Source organism: Neophocaena asiaeorientalis, unplaced genomic scaffold, assembly GCF_003031525.2.
Source record: "Neophocaena asiaeorientalis asiaeorientalis breed wild unplaced genomic scaffold, Neophocaena_asiaeorientalis_V1.1 scaffold418, whole genome shotgun sequence".
Classification (NCBI taxonomy): Eukaryota; Metazoa; Chordata; class Mammalia; order Artiodactyla; family Phocoenidae; genus Neophocaena; species Neophocaena asiaeorientalis.
In genome coordinates, this window is record NW_020175731.1 from 6,015,064 (window position 1) to 6,031,319 (window position 16,256).

The 16,256-nt window shown below is 38.4% G+C and overlaps 1 protein-coding gene across 1 annotated transcript; it reads left to right on the forward strand.

Moving 5' to 3' along the window:
* The first annotated feature begins 3,513 nt into the window (after positions 1-3,513).
* Positions 3,514-14,877, forward strand: ARL1 (ARF like GTPase 1). Its single transcript, XM_024732105.1, has 6 exons — positions 3,514-3,755; positions 5,127-5,264; positions 7,217-7,298; positions 8,339-8,450; positions 11,081-11,259; positions 12,359-14,877. The coding sequence occupies exons 1-6, from the start codon at positions 3,752-3,754 to the stop codon at positions 12,387-12,389; spliced, it is 546 nt and encodes a 181-aa protein (XP_024587873.1). The 5' UTR covers positions 3,514-3,751; the 3' UTR covers positions 12,390-14,877.
* Positions 14,878-16,256: the final 1,379 nt, after the last annotated feature.

Below are 16,256 nucleotides of genomic sequence, written 5' to 3' on the forward strand. Positions count from 1 at the left end.
GCAAGACATAGTTTAGGAAGAGCCATTAATACTGTACTTAATGCCGGCCACATCCACTCCAAGGGGACAAATACTGGTATCAGAAAATAACTGTGAATACCTAGTGTGTCCAGCTACTATAACTTCCCCCTTCCTGCACCCTTATTCATGTATATGGTGCATATGAAAGCAAATATGATCCTCCAGTGGACACTGTTCCCCTAGCCACAGCTGACTGGTCCAAGTGTGGGCACCTGATTACAAAGAATTTAGTGAGTGGGTGCAAATGGTAGGGATAATTTTGGAACAAGAGTGGCTATGAAGTATGGCCATAAACCGATGATTATTACAGATGGATGTTAGGTACATGGGTGCTCATTGTTAACTATTCTCTCAAAAGAATATTATGAAATTTTGAAATTGTATCTCAAATGAGAATACAATGGAAGTGCTAACTAAGGGTTAAGAACCCTTAGTCTCAAAATACTCAGGAATTAGTTTAACCAAAGGTACAAGACCTGTACACTGAAAACTATAAAATGTTGTTGAAAACAAGTAAAGATGACCGTAATAAATGGAAAAACATCCCACATTCATGAATGGCGAAGACTCACTATTACAATGGCAATACTCCTCAAATTAATCTATGAAGTCAGTACAATACTTATCAAAATTCCAACTGCCTTTCTTTGCATAAACAAACAAGCTGATCCTAAAATTCAATATGGAAATGCAAGGGATCCAGGATAGCCAAGACAATGTTTTTTAAAATAGATTTATTTATTTTAATTTTGGCTGCATTGAGTCTCCGTTGCTGCATGCGGGCTTTCTCTAGTTGTGGAGATACCATATGACCCAGCGATTCCACTCCTAGGCATATAACTAAGAGAACTGAAGACGTGTATTTCCACAAAAACATGTACACAAATGTCTGTAGCATCATTATTCAAAGAGCCAAAAAATGGGAACTCAAATATCCATCAACTGATGAATGGATAAACAAAACATGGTATATCCATACAACAGAATATTACTTAGCAGTAAAAAGGAATGAAGTACTTCATACATGCCACAACATGGATTAACCTTGAAAACATTATGTTAAGTGAAATAAGCCAGACGCAAAAGGACAAATAGTGTATGATTTCACTTATATGAAATATCTAAAATAGGCAAATTCGTAGCTACACAAAGGTTATCAGCAGCTAGGAGGGGAGCAGTAGGGAGTTATTGCTTAATGGGTATAGAGTTTCTGTTTGGGGTGATGAAAACATTCTGGGATTAGACAGTGGTGACTGTTGCAAACCTTGTGGATATACTAAAAACCACTGAATTGGACACTTAAAAATTATATTATTGTATGTGAATTATTTCTCAATTAAAAGAAGACCCCTTAGTCTAAAGAGAAATTCTTTGACGACAAAGTACATGTTATTGAAAGGAAACATTTGAAATACAATACATAATTTGTGAAAATCACACACCTCGTAGTGAGAGAGTAGCACTGACATATATACACTACCAAATGTAAAATAGATAGCTAGTGGAAAGCAGCCGCATAGCACATGGAGATGAGCTATGACCACCTGGAGGGGTGGGATAGGGAGGGTGGGAGGGACATACAAGAGGGAGGGGCTATGGGGATATATGTATGCATATGGCTGATTCACTTTGTTGTACAGCAGAAACTAAAACAACATTGTAAAGCAATTATACTCCAATAAAGATGTATATAAAAAAAGAAAAACCACACACCTAGTTATGATTTCAAAACATTCCTTAGTTTAAAAGACAATTATAAATACACAGCATTAAGTCCTTCTAAAGCTTATATTTACTATACTTATATATTTATACTTATTATATTTCATAGGTTTCTGCTTCATGGAATAAAATCTGAGCAAAAGAAAGTAACTTCCACTAGGTAATGTAACGCACAGAAATGTTTAAGTTTCTAACTTAGGAAACTACAGTATGGTCATGTGTTTGCAAATCAATTTACCAAACGTATAGATCACGGCTCAGTTACAGAAGGCATCGTGATGCAGTTACTCCAGGCCTGGGAGTCAAATGATCAGAGTTGCTGTCCTGGCTCTATCACTTAGCTTGTTCTACTTCTTCATGTGCAATTGAGATGTTTGGAATTGAGGTTCCTTCCAGCTTTAAAATTTTAAACTTATTTGATCGTATTGTGGCTTTATAGTCAAAAGAATTTTGAAATTGTTTTACTTGCTTGGACTGCATTTAAACATTCAATTTAAAAATTTAATAAATTATTACTGGACCGTAAGATTTGAAAAGGATTAAATTGTCTACTCCACTTTTAATCAATTAGACCAACTGATCTCATTCTGCTGAGAATTAGCCTGAAGAAATACCACCATCTGGTGGTTCCTCTTCAAATATAACAACTTTCTTGAAGAAGAGAGCTTGGCCTCTCCTATCAAATAGGACAGGTGGTTCAGATATGCCTAGTTTAGGAAACAAGTAATAATATTGCATAATATATGTTTAAGTTAACTAATGTTTATGTTATTGGCCTTAAAAACGTATAATTCAACACATTCTCTCAAATATTTGTTTAGCGCCCAAGTACAAGAACAAAACAGTGAACAAAATAAACAAAAATACTTGCATTCATAGATGTTACATTCTAGTGAGGGGCAATAGACAATAAGCATAGTAAGTAAGTAAATTATGTTTAGTGGTAACTTCTAAAAAATCAGGATAAGGGGGATGTAGAGTAGGTTGCAATTTTAAATATTAATAACATTTGAGCAAAGACTTGAAAGAGGTGAGGTCAATTCCAAATGTTTGAAGAATAAAATTCCACAGACTTATAAACTAAATGTTTACCTTTAATTCTAGCACGCTGCTATACTTGTTTCCTCAAACGTTTCTTTTTGGTAAGCAGGAACTGTAAAAACAGGTCAACAGTAACAGGAATGACCGCATTTTGAAAAACGATGTTGCCTTCAAAATACATACCTTTCCTATAGAGTAATGACTGCCTTTAGCTAGCATCGGAGAAGGTACAGGTAGAAGAAAGGAGGGAGGGACGCTAACGCTGACCCTGCAGGCCACTGCGACGCCAAAAATCTCGTTGGCGGCCTCAGTTTAGGCGGCTCCGCATTGGTGGCGCGGGGCTCTTCCTATTATTATAAAGTAGCCCTCTTTCCTAGTCGGAGGAAGGAGCCAGGGGAAAATCGGGTCAACGCCGGCAGGTCGCTTCAGGACAAGCAATTTCTGCGACGTCGCAAGCTGCGCCCGCTTCCAGTCAGGCTGCCGCATCGAGGCCCAACGCGCATTCCCGGTTGGCGGATTCACCACTTCTTGGTCTCAGAATTTAAAATGAAAATTCGAACTTCCCTATTTCGGAAGCCTTTCCTGTCTAAGAAAACAGAAGCAGGGGAGACTTGGAGTCCTTGAATTTTTTTTATTTTCCTTGCGGCTTCCGCAGTATCTACACCCTGCGCGCCGGGGACTTGCGTCGAAAGTGACGGCGCGGACGCTCAGGCCGCCGTTCCCGGCGCGCAGTCGCGGCTGCCTCGCTCCCGCCCCCGCCGGGAGGTCCGACGTGGAAGTTGCTGGCTGACCAGGCTTCCAAGGAAACCCCCGGGGAACCAGAGCCCGAAGCCGAGCCGGAGCCGGAGCCGGAGCCGGAGCGCAGGCCCAGGCGAGGGGAGGTGGCGGCGCCGAGGCTCGATTAGGAGTCGCTGCCGAGGCCGGGCCCAGTCTCCGCCGGTCGACGAGGGAGGACAGGCAGTTCATCATGGGTGAGGGATCTGAGAAGGGAGCCTGGGCGCGCTGAGAGGCCGAGGCCGAGGGCTGGGGTCTGGAGGAGGAGGAGAGGGACCAGCCTGGAAAGCCCAGAGTAGCCAGCGTCTTAGAGCGCTGACTGCTGAGGCCGTAACTCACCTTGGCTTTTCACCTGTGTGCGTGGACCCTGCCTCGAACCTTCGCCCCCGTCTTATCCCGTTCTTTTTCCCGGCGGGATCAGAGGTGAGGGCAGCGCGGGTCGGTGAACTTTTCCGTCATCCCCTCGGACCCAGCGCCACTTGCTGGATGGAGCTGGTCTTGCGAAGCTTGGTAGCGTGTCAGTCGCAGGTTTGCTCAGGTTTCTTGGGTGAAGGATGAGCTTCTGGATTCTCTCTCCGTGGTCGCTGTGACTGCGTCAGTTTAAACTCCGAAAGAGGGTGGTGCTCGTAATGTTTTACGGCCAACTTGGCACTTGTCTGCTTACCTGTATCTTTTCCTGTAGATCAGGTGGAGAAGGAAATGGGCAGGGAGTGTATTACTAGTCAGCGATGACATTTTAATCTCAGTTTTTGGAGTGCTAATTGAGGGAACTACATTGTCATCGCAAGCGTCAGGTAGAGCTTCCCTCCCCGCTAGAGCCCAAATGAAGGTGCAGATTTCTTAACTTGTTTACAACCCTCCAAATGATGCAAATTCTTTGCCTTATTTAAATACCTCAGCGATTTTCTGGGGAGTTTACTTCTTGGTCTGGAACGTCAGAAGCGCTTTCTTGTCTTTTTGCATAACCCCTTCAGTTTTATTCTTCTGCTTCTTTTTAACCTGTAAAAGGTAGAAAGGATTTTGTCAAGTCACACCCCTTGTGTTACAAATGTTCAAGGTTCTCTAACCCATGGTGGATTCATTTTTCCAGACTTGCAGCTCTTAATTTTGCCATTTCTTGGTAAAATAACCGGGTATTGTGTGTGGCATCAGTGATTGAAGGTATTTACTGTACAACAGTAATTGCTTTTCATGTTCAAGGACCTCATTGTGCCACTGTCATTCTGATTTGCCCTTTGGTTTCTGGGGGTAGTGAGGAGATCATGCTAAGATATCCATATTCTCTCGATTAGAAAGTGAGCTCCATGAGGGCAGTGGTCCTGTTTCTCTTATTTTTGAGTGTATCTTCTGTGCCTGCCTGACACAGTATCCAGGACATGGTAACAATCGGTAATTACTAGTTTGATGTTGAATAATGTATTTCATTGGAAGAAAAAATATGCACCTATGAATCAAGGAAAATATTACAGTATTATTTAATTTGCTGTAGCTTTCAAAGGGTAAGATTAAATGCTTTGTGGGCCTAGTTCATGAAATGATTTTGAAATACGTCTTTGTTATTTTTTAAGGTGGCTTTTTCTCAAGCATTTTTTCCAGTCTGTTTGGAACCCGGGAAATGAAGATTTTAATTTTGGGATTAGATGGAGCAGGAAAAACTACAATTTTGTACAGATTACAGGTTGGAGAAGTCGTTACTACTATTCCTAGTAAGTGTTGGTATGATAAACTAATTATAGGGGCTTTCTCTTTCCATCAAACATAACTTTATTTCTGAATAAATATATAATGTAATTGATAAGGTTCATAAACTTCTACTATGAGCATAATATTTATAACACTTTTTTTCATAAATTTACAGACAGTTTGGTGTAATTTATGAACCCCTGTGCATGGCTGGGTTCTGCTGTTTAGGGCTGTTTTAAAAGTTGGGTAGAGTTAAGCCACCTAATCTCATTGAGAGCCAGTATCTTTGTTGATAAAATGAAGATAATAAATATACATTGGCTTTGAGGGGAAAATAAATCTAGTATATAAAATACTTTGTAAACCTGTGTAAAGAATTATATAGATATGAAGTGATATTATTACATGTGAAGTGGTTTTTTTTCTGTATTTGTTACTATTTGATTAAGATTAGTTTCTCTTTAGTAATTCTGTTGAATATTTTTAAAGATCTGAGTTGAAGAGACTGAGTGTTGAATCTGGTACTTAAAAATATCAAGAAAAGAAACACCTTGACTTTAAATCAATTGATATCTTAGAAGAATATTCTCCAACAGTCTTAATTTACTACATAAGAAGACTGTTCTGTTACTTATGCTATTTTCATTTGATGCCCTGAATTTACTTAGATTAGTAAGATTAGTACATTTAAACTAATAGTTTGTAGACTTTGCTCAAGAATATTTAAATTATGCCTTTAAAGTTACTCTGTCACTCAAGGTATTTCTATATTTAGTACTATTTAAATTTCCAGATTAAAAAAAAAAGTGTAGCTTTTATGAAAGAAGAACTTTTCAAACCCTGTGTCATCTGTTAGTTCTTTATGCCACCTTCAGTAAATTTCAGTTTCCTTGGTTTTTGCTTCTCAGAATCACCCAACTCAATCTGCTACAGTTGAGTCACGGTGGCCCCTGCAATACACATAGCCCAGTGGATTGCATTTCAGCAAATGTGGTTCATACCACGTCCTTGTCCTTTGCAAATAAACAACATTCCTAACTGAGGCTGAAGACAGTGATTACCCTGCTACTTAATTCTAAGGGAGACATCATGAACTTGCTTTTTAGTTTTTCACTCAGGTTTGCTATAGTAATTTTTTTATACTTGCCATATATTCATAATCATTTACCAGTATAAACTTAAATCTAAAAAATTAATTGTCCAGTTATAGCTGTTAAGTCATTTTTTACTTTGATTTTTTTTTAAGTTTGTGAAATCTTAGTAATATTTGTATATGTAGCTCCTAAGTTTTTTTTCAGTAACCTCTCCACCTCCTTCAGATTCCTTTCAATGGAAGATAGTAATATCTTGCCTTAGGCATGTGGTGCGAGAGCTCCAGCTAAGAAGGATGGCTGGGAAAAGGGATGGGACTCCTCCCCTTTGACCATCTCGTTATGACTTTATTACAAATGAGCTCTTGAGGAAGTCTTCAGAGGGTCTGTGAGATTGCCAGCCTTAGAGAACTCAGCTTCCATAAAGAGGTATACAGCCATTGCTGTGCCCTTACCTACTGAAGTTTAGAGTCTATCTAGGCTTTCTTGGGTTTGTTCCCTGTTTATTTGCAACCTACCAAAATTCCGTTTTTTGTAATACATCTGCAACTGTCCTTTCTAAATATAACTTTCTGAACACTTTTGTATGCCAGTACTGTATTTTGAAGGGAGTTTAACATAATAGGGTTTCCATTGAGCTAAGGATTATATAATTGCAGAGGTAGCTGGGGGTTCTTATATACCCTGAAAGTGGTGTTGATCTTGCTAATTGGTGTGCATATGTGTGCATGTGTAGCACAGCATACTGTCTTATCTTAAATGGGACGATATTTGAACTAACAGTGTGATTCAGCAATTACCATTAATTGCTGAAAGTCAGATTGGATACTTTGAAGACGGAATGTATTAGTCTACATATACTGCTAATTTGATTTCTTTTCCAGCCATTGGATTTAATGTTGAGACGGTAACATACAAGAACCTAAAATTCCAAGTCTGGGATTTAGGAGGACAGACAAGTATCAGGTATGGTGCAAAGGCCAGATCATTTTGTAGTATTGAATGTTTCTTTATTGGCTCCTTTAGGGTTAACAGGAGTAAACCAAAATATGTCTTCTTTTGTAATTTAATGGGAGACACCTAGTTTAAAATGAGGTAAAACGGCCTTATGCTCTCAATTAAAATCTGAGAATTAAAGATTTTAACTAAAGAATTAAAATCTAAGGAAGCCAGTTTTTCCGATATCACTTCAATGAAAAATCTTTTCATGAAAATCTCAAGACCTAATTACTTCAGTAGTTTGAAATAAAAAGGGTCCTGTAGTTAGTTCTTGTCAGTCCCTTCCTCTGTGAGACAGACTGTTTTGGATTTCATAAAAATACCTTTTGGGCCCACCATTTAGGACTAACGTGAACATAAATGCCCTCTGGAATTCAAGTCTCCTGCCCAGCATCCTGTGCTTGACATGGCAACTGTGAATGTTTAGTGACTGTCACTGCTCACTCACTAGGGTACTTACCATCTTAAAAGATCAGTAGTGCATTCCCCAGACATCCTGCTGCCCGGTAACTCATTTTATTTCTTGAACCACTTTTGAGCTAGTTTCTTATTTTAGCCATGTCTACTTCGTGTCTTCAGTGATCAGTTTAATGTCTGTTACATAAAATCATATTAAAGTTTTTTTTTAAAGAACTCATTCCTCTTAAGGAGTTTCTAGTTAAGATGTAACAATCAGGTCTGTGTGGAACTTTTTTTATCGGTACATTTAGTGATTTTATAGATTATAAATATATTCTCTCAGCCTAAAGTCTGAACTCATTCTGAAGCTCCTTGGTCCTGTGATTTATGTTTATCAATATGCTTTCCACCCCATCCCATCTGAGGGATATGATATATGTCCATCAGAAACAATGAATCATTATGGCATTGATTCTGGCATGGATGGGGAAGGATTGGCAAGTAATACCCCCCACCCTATCACTGCCAAGTCCTAGCATATGAATTAACATACCAGTTTCTTCTTCTTTCAAATAATAATGTATTCTCCCTTTCTGAATTTTCTTCAGGCCATACTGGAGATGTTATTATTCAAACACAGATGCAGTCATTTATGTAGTAGACAGTTGTGACCGAGACCGAATTGGCATTTCCAAATCAGAGTTAGTTGCCATGTTGGAGGTAAGAAAACTTTATTAAAATGTGGGTAAATCATTTGTATTTGCTTGCTGTTTTTTTTTTTTTTTTTTTCAGGACGCGGGCCTCTCCCTCCTAGACCGGGGCACGAACCCGCGTCCCCTGCATCAGCAGGCGGACTTCCAACCACTGCGCCACCAGGGAAGCCCCGGAAGTAACTTTTAATTGATGCAATCAATTAGTATTTATGTATTAGTGATATAAAGTACATGTGGAATATGAGTCAGGACTATTATAACTTACAGACACAAAATCAATTTGCTTTACTTTAGAAGTAACTTTTAATTGATGCAATCAATTAATATTTATGTATTAGTGATATAAAGTACATGTGGAATATGAGTCAGGACTATTATAACTTACAGACACAAAATCAATTTGCTTTACTTTTGTACACAAAAAATTCTAAATGGAGTAAAGAATTATGTAAAATGGAAGTCATTATAAGGGAATATGTTTAAAATTTCTGGATTAAGAAGGTCCTTCTAAATCCAAGAATTGGAAGGAATTACAAAAGAAAAGATAGATTTAATTATATTAATATTGTACAACAAACAAAAAAATCCACAAAGCTCAGATGCCAAATAATACAAGTTAGGGTAAAATGGGGAACCAAGACACAGTTTTACAGCCAGTGACTAAGGATTAGTGATCTTAATTGTATCAATACCTTTTGCAAATCAATAGAAAAGTGAGCAAAAGGCATGAACCTACAATTTATAGGAGAAGAATTTATTGCTAATAACATTTTTATTTTTAATACCCTAATAATAAATAAGCATATAATGAAATGCTATGTTTGGAAAAATATATAGTTTCAATTCTACCAAAGCTGCATTGGAGATGGGCACTGTCATACACTGTTCGTGGAGTTGAAATTGTTACAGCCTCTCTGGACAGCAGCTTATTAATACATGTAACAAGAACCTGAAAAAAATTTCATACTGTGATTCCATTTTTAGAGAATTGTGTTAAGGAAATAGAGATTCACACAAAGATTTCTGTATTATGATTCTGTCACTTTGGTTTCTCTAATAGTAGAGTGAAAAGAATCTAGGAAGAATCTAATACTGGAAAAGTTATATAGTTTATGGTGCATGAATTCTTAGTGTAGAGTATAACCATTAAATTTTTTTTTTTACATCTTTATTGGAGTATAATTGCTTTACAATGGTGTGTTAGTTTCTGCTTTATAACAAAGTGAATCAGCTATACATATGTTCCCATATCTCTTCCCTCTTGCGTCTCCCTCCCTCCCACCCTCCCTATCCCACCCCTCCAGGCAGTCACAAAGCACCGAGCTGATCTCCCTGTGCTATGCGGCTGCTTCCCACTAGCTATCTACCTTATGTTTGGTAGTGTATATATGTCCATGCCTCTCTCCCACTTTGTCACAGCTTACCCTTCCCCCTCCCCATATCCTCAAGTCCATTCTCTAGTAGGTCTGTGGCTTTATTCCTGTCTTACCCCTAGGTTCTTCATGACATTTTTTTTTCTTAAATTCCATATATATGTGTTAGCATATGGTATTTGTCTTTCTCTTTCTGACTTACTTCACTCTGTATGACAGACTCTAGGTCTATCCACCTCATTACAAATAGCTCAGTTTTACTCAATAGCTGAGTAATATTCCATTGTATATACGTGCCACATCTTCTTTATCCATTCATCCGATGATGGACACTTAGGTTGTTTCCATCTCTGGGCTATTGTAAATAGAGCTGCAATGAACATTTGGGTACATGACTCTTTTTGAATTATGGTTTTCTCAGGGTATATGCCCAGTAGTGGGATTGCTGGGTCATATGGTAGTTCTATTTGTAGTTTTTTAAGGAACCTCCATAATGTTCGCCATAGTGGCTGTACCATTAATGTTTTAAAATTTTTTTTGAGGGACTTCCCTGGTGGCACAGTGGTTAAGAATCTGCCTGCTAATGTAGGGGACATGGGTTCAAGCCCTGGTCCAGGAAGATCCCACATGCCGCAGAGCAACTAAGCCCGTGTACCACAAATACCGAGCCTGTGCTCTACAGCCTGTGAGCCACAACTACTGAGCCCGTGTGCCACAACTACTGAAGCCTGTGTGCCTAGGGCCCATGCTCCACAACAAGAGAAGCCACTGCAATGAGAAGCCCGGGCACCACAATGAAGAGTAGCCCCTGCTCGCTACAACTAGAGAAAGGCCACGCACAGCAGTGAAGCCCCAGTGCAGCCAAAAATAAATAAATAAAATAATTTAAAAAACTTTTTTTTGATAGTTTGGAAAAACATCCACAATTTAATGTTTAGTTTATTTTTTAAAGCAGGGTATGGAACTGTATTCAAATGTGATCTTAAATGTATATATATACTAAATAAACTATAAGTATCTGAATTACAAAGCAGTAGAAAATACCCAAAATGTTAAACAGTGATCATGTTTAGGAGATAGGATTATGGGTGAAGTTTCTTTTCTTCATACTTCTCTATAATTTCAAATAATTTATAATGAACATTGTATATTAATAATTAGGAAATACGCTTTTAAAATAATGGATTTTTTTTTTTGGCATTTCTTCCCAAACTCAAGGGAGCAAATTGATTAGAAGAAATCAAACCTTTTCTATGTTATTTAGGAAGAAGAGCTGAGAAAAGCCATTTTAGTGGTGTTTGCAAATAAGCAGGACATGGAACAGGCCATGACTCCCTCGGAGATGGCAAATTCACTTGGGTTACCTGCCTTGAAGGACCGAAAATGGCAAATATTCAAAACTTCTGCAACCAAAGGCACTGGCCTTGATGAGGCAATGGAATGGTAAGTATGTTTCCAGAAGCCATCTGTGTGTACATGCGCTGTGTACATACATGTGTCATTTCCCTTTGGTCTTAAGGATGAAATTCAGATTATTTATCAGTTTACCATATTGTTCCTCCACCCTTTTCTTCCACTGGTCTTCATGTACATCTGCTTTTATTTCAACCACACCTAATTATAGTTAGATAAGCCACCAGCTCTCTGCTGTATTTCTAGCTTTTTCCCCTACCTCACCGCACCCTCCAGTTCCTTATCCTTCAGGACTTAGGTTAAGGCTCTGTGTTTCTCAAGAGCCTTCCCTGACATAACTTCATGCCCACTGCCTTACCACACACATAGAGGTCCTTGTCACAGGTCAGTGATATAGTGGTACTTGTTACACTGTCTGGTAGTTGGTTTGTGCATCTGCTCTTTAAATTGTCATCTCCTTGAAGACCGAGACTAGTTTTCATCTCTGAATTATCCACATCTGGCCTGGCTCTAGTAGTAGCAGCCTGGAAAGTGGATATCTGGTGTTTTTTGATTATTTATTTATTTATTATTTTAAAAATATTTATTTTTGGCTGCATTGTATCTTCGTTGCTGCACGCGGGCTTTCTCTAGTTGTGGTGAGCGGGGGCTACTGTTTGTTGTAGTGCATGGGCTTCTCATTTGCAGTGGCTTCCCGTGGAGCACAGGCTCTAGGCGCATGGGCTTCAGTAGTTGCGGTGCATGGGGTCAGTCATTGCGGCGCGTGGGCTCTAGAGCGCAGGCTCAGTAGTTGTGGCTCACGGGCTTAGTTGCTCTGTGGCGTGTGGGATCTTCCTGGACCAGGGATTGAACCCGTGTCCCCTGCACTGGCAGGCACATTCTTAACCACTGCCCCACCAGGGAAGTCCCTGGTCTTTTTTGATTATTCATTCAAAGCATAGAGAAAGTGAAAGATAAAAGACCCTCATGGCAATTGAGTCCATAATCTCATTCTTTTAATATAACTGTCTTAGCCTTCATCATTTAAAGTGCTTTGGAATCCACCTCCAGTATAAAATTTATATAATAAATGATCTATACCTGAAAGTTTGAAGTTAATCTTATGAAACTGTTCATTTTCTCTTCACAGGTTAGTTGAAACACTAAAGAGCAGACAGTAATTCAGTCACTTCTGCTCCTCTGAAGCGAAGACCACATCACATATCCCTTTGGAAACAGTTAAAGTGTGCTTCACACTGCTAAATGTTAAAACTGTATGACTGTCAGCGTGTACCAAACTGACGCGACATCTGTACTAAGTATCAACAATAAGTATTTGGTTGGAAGGGTAACTCATCGTGATTGAACCAACTGAATGTGTGCTCTGTATAATGTAAAATCTTCCTTCCTTGTTATCTTGTGTTAAGGTATATATTCTATTTGTATGGAATTCTTATTCAGATACAGTCCTATTAAAGAATGTACTCTTTATTGAGGAAAAAGCCCTCCAATTTTAAATTAGTGGTTGCAGCTTGTTTGTATTAACACTAAAAAATACCTTAACTCAGATTTTTTTCCCCCTAAAATGAATTAAGTTTTTCCAAAGATTAGGCTCAATAGAGTAGGCTAGGAACCTAGCGTGGGTTAATTATAGTCTTCATTTGCTTAATGACCACTTTAAGCTGTTTCATTTAAAAGCTTTTGGTTATAGGTGTGAAGTTGAAGTAATTATTTTGGTGGCTATCTTCACTGACTTATCTGTAATTATCATTTTATAGTATTTATGGTTGTTGGGAAATTTTTACAGATTTGGGCCTTCCTAGTTAGTTTGTACAGGAACCCTCTGAGGTAGCTAGGACATCATTTTTACATCTTCATTTTTATGGACATGGACCCAAAATTCTGATAGACTGGCTTGACCAGTGTCACCTGCTAGGGAGGTGGGACGAGGGCTTAAAGTGAGACTTCACAGGGTCAGAAGCTTGTCCCATAAACTATACCATAAATTCCTGAAAATGCCAACATCGACAACACAGCTTAACTCCTTATATAAAATTAAGCTAATTGAAGTAGACACATTACAATCAAAATAATGTCTATAAATTTATTTGTCCTTAGCAGTACAGGTAGTAAAAACAATCCCAAATGGCTGTATTTGTTGGCGTTCACAACACATTAAAGAAAATTTCACATGAAAGGAAATTTTTAAAAAAGATCTATTTTAAGCAGCATTGTAAAAGATGTTTTTGCTGCCTTTGATTCCTTTTATCTACCTGTAATTGAACATGTAAATTTGATTGGTGAAAAGTCAAAATCTTATTGATTCTACAGGGAGAATTAAGTATTCGTTTAAAAATTAGGCTTACAGCTGCTAGGCTGTCAAAAACAATTATATTCTAAGGGACTTCTTAAAGGAACTTTTCAAACAACCCAGTCTACAGTATGACAGAAGTAAATAAGAGTCCTTAGTAATTACTAAAATTGGGAGCAATTTTTTCATTTTTTTAGTTGGACAAACAGCATTTAAAAAATTAGATGCCAGTAAAGAGAACTTAATACCATTGTGCCCCTCAGGTCTCAGGAAAGCTAGTGGTCATTCAGCTCACATGAATGTGACTTTCTTTTCTAATCTGTGGGACTTTTCTTGTTCTCTAGCACCCATTCCTAATTTGATTTCTTGGAAAGCTTTTGGAGACCTTCTTCCCGGGACAGGTGTTCCCAGTGCACCTAATATTACTAACTGAGCATATAACTAACATTGTTTCATGGTTTCCAAGGCACTCCTGATGGGCAGACTGTCTTTTTCATGTTTGTATCCGTAGCATCCAGTATGGTGCTTGGCACATTATGGCACCTCAGAATATGTTCATGGTTCAAATAGTATGCTTTTATATTTGTCAGCTAGGAAATAGTACATCTGCAGTTTATACTTGGGTCTGGTCAGTGGCACATATCTACTGCTGGGCTTGTACCCAAGTGGCTAAATACTCCCCAGTGGTTCAGGAACACTGTGAACGTAGAAGTCAGTGGAGGGGCGGCCCTGGCAGGCAAGTGCTGCCTGACGTGTAGCCCTGGTAGCGAAGGCCAGCGCTTGGATGATCCTGAGCCCTCTGGTTTGTCACAAAGAATAGGATGGGGTAAATGCAGCATACACTTATTTTAATATGGTATGAGTTATAAGGTCCTTATCTAGCAGGAAACAACTGTACAGGTATGTTACAGGAGTTTGAAAGTTCTCATTTATAAAAATCAACCGAGTATTGTTTTGTGAGAAGCCTGGAAATGAAAAAAACACCAAACTTGAAATCAGAACACATGAGTTCTAGGCACAAAGGGCCACACTCCATCAGTTTTTGTTTGTTTGGTTTTTCTTTTTGAACAAATAACGTCAAAGTTTTCTTTTAGCTCTAACGTCCTGTTTTATAATTCTGGTTGGTAGTTGTGCTGTGTCATGTGATTAAATTTTCAAAAATGAGAAATTGAGGTGGAATTCTATTACCAGAATACCTGAGATGCACTTTAAATTGTGGAAATGTAAGCTCCTTGAGGGCAGGGACCATACATCATTTACTGTTAGAATCCCTTGCATCTAGTATGGTGCACTTGGCACATACTAGGCACTCAATAAATATTTACTGATTAAAACAAAGCTGTGCTCAATATACTTGAGATACTTATTCTTCCTGATTTTTGCTTTAGTATTTTGTTTTCTGATTTAAAAAGTTTTATAAAAGCAGTACATGCACTTTAAATCACTTAGAATTGAGTCTGCCTTCCAAGATGCCCTATGTTTATCCTTTTGGCACATTACAAACACCTTAGGAGTGTGAGAACTCGTTTGATATATAAACTACATCAAAACACAAATTCTGAAGTTCATGAATGTTTGAACATTTGATTCCTATGCCTTATGCTATAATATTTCTAATCCCATAATTACAAATTACAAAGAGCATGGGCTTTCAATTCCGGGTTTGAATCTTAACTCTTGCCATCTACAACCTGTGTCACCCTTAGGTAGATTATTTCATCTGAGATGAGATTCCTCATCTGTAAAATAATGAGTTTTAGGAAGCTTTCAGGAAGACTATGAGAATTAAATAAAATGTAAAGCGTAGGATAGATTCTTTCACCCCCCTCCCTTCCAAATATATTGGGCAGTAAAGAATATTGCTTCTACATCAAGTGTATAGAGAGGCAAAAGATACGGTTGAACAAGATAATGCCAAATTGTTTTCCAAAGTGGTTTATAAGAGTGCCCTTTCCTCCACCATGCTTGCCAACATTTGGTATTGTCAGCTTTATAAATCTGAAGGGTTCAAAATGGAATTTCATTCTGATGTTAATCTGCATTTTCCTAATTATTAATGAGGCTAAATACAGGAGTGACTCAAAAAAATATTTAGACATAGCTGATGCAGGAGGACCCCTACTAGTCCAGGTATTAGTCCTTTAATTTCTGGTATGGGGAGACATGGAGTCTAGGGACTCATATAGCCAGGGTGGCACCTGGGGGGTCTCAAGGTAGTGACTACTTACTAACCAGTACATAAGTACTTTAACATTGGTATAGCCATATTTGCTAAATGTTGAGGTTTAAGGGCCATTTATATTTCCTCTGCAATGCCTCTTTCTCTCTTTTGCCACTTTTCCTACTGTATTATCTTTGTTGATTCATAGGTATTCATTATATAGCCTGGGTGCTACTAATCCTTTATCAGTATATGGTACATACTATGTCCCAGTTGTATCTTTCTGTAAGTAGACGGTCTTAATTTTAATGAAGTAGAATTTATCACATCGTCCCTCCACAGACAGCACTTTTGGTCTTATTTTTCATATCTGAGAGGGCAAGCCCCTCACCCTATTCTCCTTTTTTAAAAGCATCATGGCTATTCTCGATTTACTATCTTCCATATAAATTTTGGAATCAGCTTGTTGGGATAATATGAAGAACTCCTTTGGGATTTTGCTCAGATACACATTTACCAGTGGGATCCAACTGGGGATGAAAGCAACTTATGATACTGAATCTTCCTACTCATGAA

Coding starts and splice junctions, on each gene's coding strand:
- ARL1 (XM_024732105.1), top strand. Junction 8,451..11,080: donor AGTTAGTTGCCATGTTGGAG/GTAAGAAAACTT, acceptor TATGTTATTTAG/GAAGAAGAGCTGAGAAAAGC. Junction 11,260..12,358: donor CTTGATGAGGCAATGGAATG/GTAAGTATGTTT, acceptor TTCTCTTCACAG/GTTAGTTGAAACACTAAAGA.